At 33.6% G+C, this 6,384-nt stretch overlaps 1 protein-coding gene across 1 annotated transcript; it reads left to right on the forward strand.

Moving 5' to 3' along the window:
• LOC102596032 (endoglucanase 25-like) lies at positions 1 to 3,997 on the forward strand. The gene is made up of 6 exons (XM_006358427.2): positions 1 to 673; positions 1,302 to 1,612; positions 1,943 to 2,401; positions 2,547 to 2,682; positions 2,768 to 2,940; positions 3,261 to 3,997. The coding sequence occupies exons 1-6, from the start codon at positions 301 to 303 to the stop codon at positions 3,660 to 3,662; spliced, it is 1,854 nt and encodes a 617-aa protein (XP_006358489.1). The 5' UTR covers positions 1 to 300; the 3' UTR covers positions 3,663 to 3,997.
• Positions 3,998 to 6,384: the final 2,387 nt, after the last annotated feature.

Raw genomic sequence — 6,384 nt, forward strand, 5'->3', positions numbered from 1 at the left:
TTAGGTAATATTACTAGTATTAAAGATATTGTGTTATAATCAAAAAGCCAAAAAAACAGCACCATCACAGCCAGCTTCATATATCCACATTATTTTCCACTAGATTTTCTAGCCCCACTCTCCTCCTTCCTCCATAATACCCCCTCCTTTCTGCCATCTCCTTTCATTCCACAACTTTCTTGAAAAAGAAAACAGTAGATCAAGACTTACCCAGTTCAGCATTTCTTGAATCTTGGAAAAAAGATTCAACCTTTGCATGTTTTGAGCTTGTGGGGGTGTTTTTTCAGCTCTAATTTCAATATGTACGGTAGGGATCCATGGGGTGGACCTTTGGAGATCCACACTGCTGATTCAGCTACAGACGATGACAGGAGTAGGAACTTGCAGGATTTTGATAGGGCAGCGATGTCTAGGTCACTGGATGAGACTCAACAGAGCTGGCTGTTGGGTCCGACTGAGCAGAAGAAGAAGAAGTATGTGGATCTTGGTTGTATTATTGTGAGTAGGAAGATTTTTAAGTGGACTGTGGGGTGTATTATTGCGGCTGCGCTTTTAGCTGGATTCATTACTATGATTGTTAAGCTTGTACCTAAACACAAACATCACAATCCTCCACCGGATAATTATACTCTGGCTCTCCGTAAAGCTCTTATGTTCTTCAATGCCCAAAAATGTAAGTTATCTGTTTATTATTTGCTTGAACTCTTCAATCTGTGGGCTTAAAAATCTTAATTTTCCTTTACTATCTCATTGCATATTAGATCTGTTATTGATTATGTTTTTTGTCAGGATTTTAGTTTGTGATAGATTGATAGCTGGAAATTGTATGATCTTAGTGAAGCATGATTCAGTCCTCTGTATTGGTCTTCTTGTTTTGTTTGCTTTGATTTGGAAATATTTATTATTTTCCCCAAATTTTTGGTTACTTTGGTTGATTGGTTGATCAAGGTAAAGAACAACAGCATACCCGCTGTAATCCCACAAGTATAAGTGGGGTTTGAAGAATGTTGAGTGTCGCAGCCTTACCCCCTATCTTCTTTGAAGTTAGTATTTAAGTCGATCAAGGTCACTTGATGAAAAATATGATATTTTTTCATTTATTTTTATATATGATATGTGGAATGGCTCTACGTGCTAATAGACAAGTGCCTTTGACTTAAGATTGGAAGATTACTGCATCAGCAGCTACTTGATTTGAGCTGCAAAAATATTATTTTTAAAATTTAGTGTTTGAATGCTATGTTTTTTGGTCTTCTTTGGTTATAGCTCAGTTTTTTGCTAATTCTCTATTGGAATTACAGCTGGAAAATTGCCCAAGCATAACAATGTGTCATGGAGGGGGAATTCATGTTTGCAAGATGGCAAGTCAGATGATTCAACTATGTTCAAAAATTTGGTTGGGGGTTATTATGATGCAGGAGATGCAATCAAGTTTAATTTCCCTCAGTCATTTGCTCTCACCATGTTGAGTTGGAGTGTGATCGAGTACAGTGCTAAATATGAAGCTGCTGGGGAGCTTGCTCATGTTAAAGATACTATTAAGTGGGGTACTGATTATCTCCTGAAGACTTTCAATTCCTCTGCTGATACCATAGACCGGATTGCTGCACAGGTAACTATCATTTAAATTTTCCTTATAAATGTGTAGATCACAAATTTTCTCAACTAGAATGTTATAGTTTGTTCTAATTAGTATTCAGCTCTAACCAGTTATCATTGCCTTGGCCGTCTGAGTCATGAAATCATGATTTCCATTATACTTCTTAAACATTTAAGATAACTACAATCTCTTGGCTGGCTTTTTGACTTTCACTAAGATAATCTCCTTGTTAATCAGATCAGCATCGATGACTGCATGAAATTTTATTTTAACAGTGTTTGAGTCAAAATTGAACTTATTCTGAATTAATTAATCTCATTGGACAAATTATGTTTTGTTTAGGTTGGAAATGGGGATACTTCCGGAGGGGCTACTGAGCCCAATGATCACTATTGCTGGGTGCGTCCTGAAGACATTGATTACACTCGGCCTGTGACTGAATGTCACAGCTGCTCAGACCTTGCTGCAGAAATGGCTGCTGCGCTGGCTTCTGCCTCCATTGTTTTTAAGGACAACAAGGCTTACTCACAAAAGCTCGTACATGGTGCTAGAACTCTCTTCAAATTTTCTAGAGACCAGCGTGGTAGATACAGCGTTGGCAGTGACAGTGCAAAATTCTACAATTCCACCGGTTATTGGGATGAGTTTATATGGGGTGCAGCTTGGCTGTACTATGCTACTGGAAATTCTTCATATCTTCAGCTTGCTACAACTCCTGGTATTGCCAAACATGCTGGTGCTTTCTGGGGAGGTCCTGATTATGGTGTGCTCAGCTGGGATAACAAGCTCACTGGAGCTCAGGTCAGTTGATATTACCTCTTCTTTCTTTGAATCCTCTTTTAGTATTTCTGTGCAGCTATTGTGCTTGAGACTTGTAAGCTAGGATATTTCATTTTTTCGAGGGACTTATATTTTGCTATAACACTGCTTTTCATTATCTCTTCAGGTGCTACTGAGCCGCATGAGGTTGTTTCTGAGCCCAGGGTATCCTTATGAAGAAATTTTAAGGACATTTCACAACCAGACTAGCATAATCATGTGCTCCTACCTGCCAATCTTCACTTCTTTTAATCGCACAAAAGGTAACCTTCATGTATTGAGTTCGCATGTAAAGTAATTTGAAATCCTTAGTTTGAAATCTAAACCAATTCTTTTTTACCTTTCCAGGAGGGCTAATCCAATTAAACCATGGAAGGCCTCAGCCTCTCCAGTATGTAGTCAATGCAGCCTTCCTGGCTACCTTGTTTAGTGACTATCTCGCAGCTGCCGACACTCCTGGATGGTACTGTGGACCAAATTTCTACTCCACTGATGTCCTGCGTAAATTCGCAGAAACCCAGGTAAATGAAACTGTCCTACTTCTAAGTTAATAAGAGTCTCTTTTCTTATTCTTGGGTTTCTCTTCTCCTCTATCTTGTCAATGGTTGTGGTAGATGCTATTCCACAACCAACTTCCCTTCTCTCTGCTTCATGTTCTGGGGATGAATGGGCTAGATTTAGATTGTGCCTTATATAGGTGTAGGGACAAATAATGAATGATAATTAGCTGCTAGTGTGTAGAATATTAGAGACATGGTACAAGCAAGTTTTCTTTTGCCTATTCTGTTGTAAGGTGAAAATCATTTCTTGGTTTAACTTGGCCGTTTCTTTGACTTTGTAGATTGACTACATCCTTGGCAAGAATCCCAGGAAAATGAGTTATGTTGTTGGCTTTGGCAATCACTACCCTAAGCATGTCCACCACAGAGGGGCATCCATTCCTAAAAACAAGGTCAAGTATAACTGTAAAGGTGGATGGAAATATAGGGATTCATCTAAGGCTAATCCAAATACTATTGTTGGAGCCATGGTTGCTGGACCAGACAAGCATGACGGTTTCCGTGATGTCCGTTCTAATTACAATTATACAGAGCCTACTCTTGCTGGAAATGCTGGTTTAGTTGCAGCTCTTGTGGCTCTATCTGGAGATAGAGACGTCGGAATTGATAAGAACACTTTATTCTCTGCAGTACCACCGATGTTCCCCACTCCACCCCCTCCGCCAGCTCCTTGGAAACCATGATCTTTTGATCTTTAATACGTCGTCCTTGCCTCTCTCATCTGAGTGTAGGTTCTTTATTTTTGATACTGTGATTTGATATTAGATTGTGAGACAAAGAAGCTAGATGAAAGACAATGAACTTGGATGTGCACCTTGAACATAGTAGTTTGGGCATTACTAGGACTAGCAAGTGGAATTCTTCAAGAAATGCCCAATGCATGTCTGTTTTTACTTTGATGTATCGTCTACACACAGTATGTATGTAACGTAACCAATCATGTATTCTTTGATCAATGTAACTCAACGTGAACCTCAATTTCCTCTGAACAAGTTTTCACATAATGTTCGTCATCTATTTTGGTTGTGTTGTGAAAATTATGTAGGATAGTGCTGGACAAAAACTTCTATATCTTGTGAAGATCATCTAATGAAATCTAACATATTTTCATCTTAATAGTCCAAAAACCCCAATCTGGATTAGTAGTCCTCTCTTTTTTAGCTCTTTGGTTGCCTTGCAAATCCAGTTTTGATTAGTCTTTGATGATAGCGCTACAAATATGTTCGATCATCGATGCAACCATCACAGTCAACCACTATTACCTCTACCTAATGCTAAAACATCACCATTAGCCAACACCACCACTGAAATCAACACTAGCAGCCACTATTGCTTAGTTATCAGTTATCACCATCATCAACTGTCATATCATTTTTAAAAATATTTTGTTGATATATATAGCAGTATTAGCTAGATTAATGTAATAGTTTGTTGAATTTTATATTCATTACTTTTTAAATAAAGACACATTTAAATACTGATAAAATAAAAAATCTTAATTATCTAGTATTCATAGACTAATATAATTTCTTAACAGTTAGATGTATATTTAGATTGAGAAGTCTTAATATTAATTTTAATTAAGAATTAGTAAGACTTAATTACACTAAATACCATTGTACCATGACTTAATTACGATCTACTGAAAGACCCTTCGTATTTTAAAGCAAGCACTTGCACCCCCCTATTCCTATGATATTATCACTAGTTTACCCCTACTATAAATTAAAATGTTATAAAATATTTAACTTTCTAAATATTAAATTGTATCATTATAATTAAAATGTTAATAACTTTTGAACTTCTATAGATTAATTCCTAACTAGATATATAGTATCCTTATAATGATAATAACAGTAATAATAATAGCTTAAATTAGTAAGTCCAAAAATTTGTACATAAATTACTCAATTTTTCATCTTTTCATAACTTTTTCGATAACTTCTCTCATAAATAATATAATTCATGTGAATGAAGTATTATCCTTTATGATAAATAAAGAAATCTAATAATTTAAAAGGGTGCAAATCTGCAAAATGGAAAGACATAGTATATATCATATTGTTTATTTTTTCTTTATTTGTTTTAATATTCATATTTATAATTCATAACTAATTACCTATTCAATTGTTACACTCTTAATATCCATAACTTTATATTTTTAACCTCCAAATAGTTAATTTAAAACCTTAAGATATCTTTTGGTATTTCTTCATTTTTTTTCTATATAAGTTCATCTTTTTTGTTTCATGAAACCCCGATCCAATGTTATCATTTTATTCTATAGTTGAAGTAGATGAAAAAGACTCATGAATTTTAATTGGATATGAGGCAAGGAGTCGATAAGAATTCGGAAAATTATGTACTAATATTATATTTATTTTTCCATCTATATTATTATTGATCAAAGTCTTAAGAAGAAATGTATACATTGCATTTTTTTCTTCTTTGCTTTTTTGTGTGTGTGTTTTCTCTCTATTATACTAGACTTCTTACTTTAGTTTTCTATGAATGCATTATTGCCGTAAGTTTATATTTTTATTTGGACTCAAATAGTCATTTGTGACTTTATTGAAAGTTTGCTAACTATTAACTGTTACTTAAAAAGAATTAATTTGCAACATGAAAATACCCCCTTCATTTGTTTTTTTTGACATATTATTCAAGATTTATTTGTAATTGTTGAATTTTATTACTGATTACATACATGATTTCATAGAATTTTAGATATTCTAATATATTTATTAAAAATGACGTGAAACACAGGTGCGAAGCACGTACCCAGAAACTAGTAAGTAATATAAATCGATACAAACGAAACTTCATTAACTAAGTATATTTAAGATAATTTTGAAATGAAAAAAATAACTAAAAACTACAAATGAAATTATGATTTGAAATCATGATATGAAATTATGATATGAAATTATGAGATGAAATTGAAGTGTTGTTTGGACATGCAATTTAGACTTTTTATGTTATATGTTTTCTCACAAACATAAAAAATTCATAAGTTGTAAAACTATTAAAATTGTCCCAATTCTTTATACAATCTTGACAATTAAACAAAAGTTTATAAAATCGTATAATAGACTATCACAAAGCTATTCTAAAAAATACAATATTTATTGATTAAACTTTAATTTCAACGTGATGAGATTTTCCGTACTATGTGGGAGAATTATATTAAAGACTAGTACACTACAATTTATGTTCATTTTTTTATTTAAATAAAGTTTGATCAATTAAAGTCAGATGAAACAATAAGTGGAGAACAAATAGTTTTGCAATCATTTATTATGCAATTTTATAATTTTTTGTTTATTTAGTAAGATTGAATAAATAATTAGAGTTATTTTAATAGTTTTACAACTTATGAGATTCTCATGTTTATGAAAAATATAC

Source organism: Solanum tuberosum, unplaced genomic scaffold, assembly GCF_000226075.1.
Source record: "Solanum tuberosum cultivar DM 1-3 516 R44 unplaced genomic scaffold, SolTub_3.0 scf00277, whole genome shotgun sequence".
Lineage (NCBI taxonomy): Eukaryota > Viridiplantae > Streptophyta > Magnoliopsida > Solanales > Solanaceae > Solanum > Solanum tuberosum.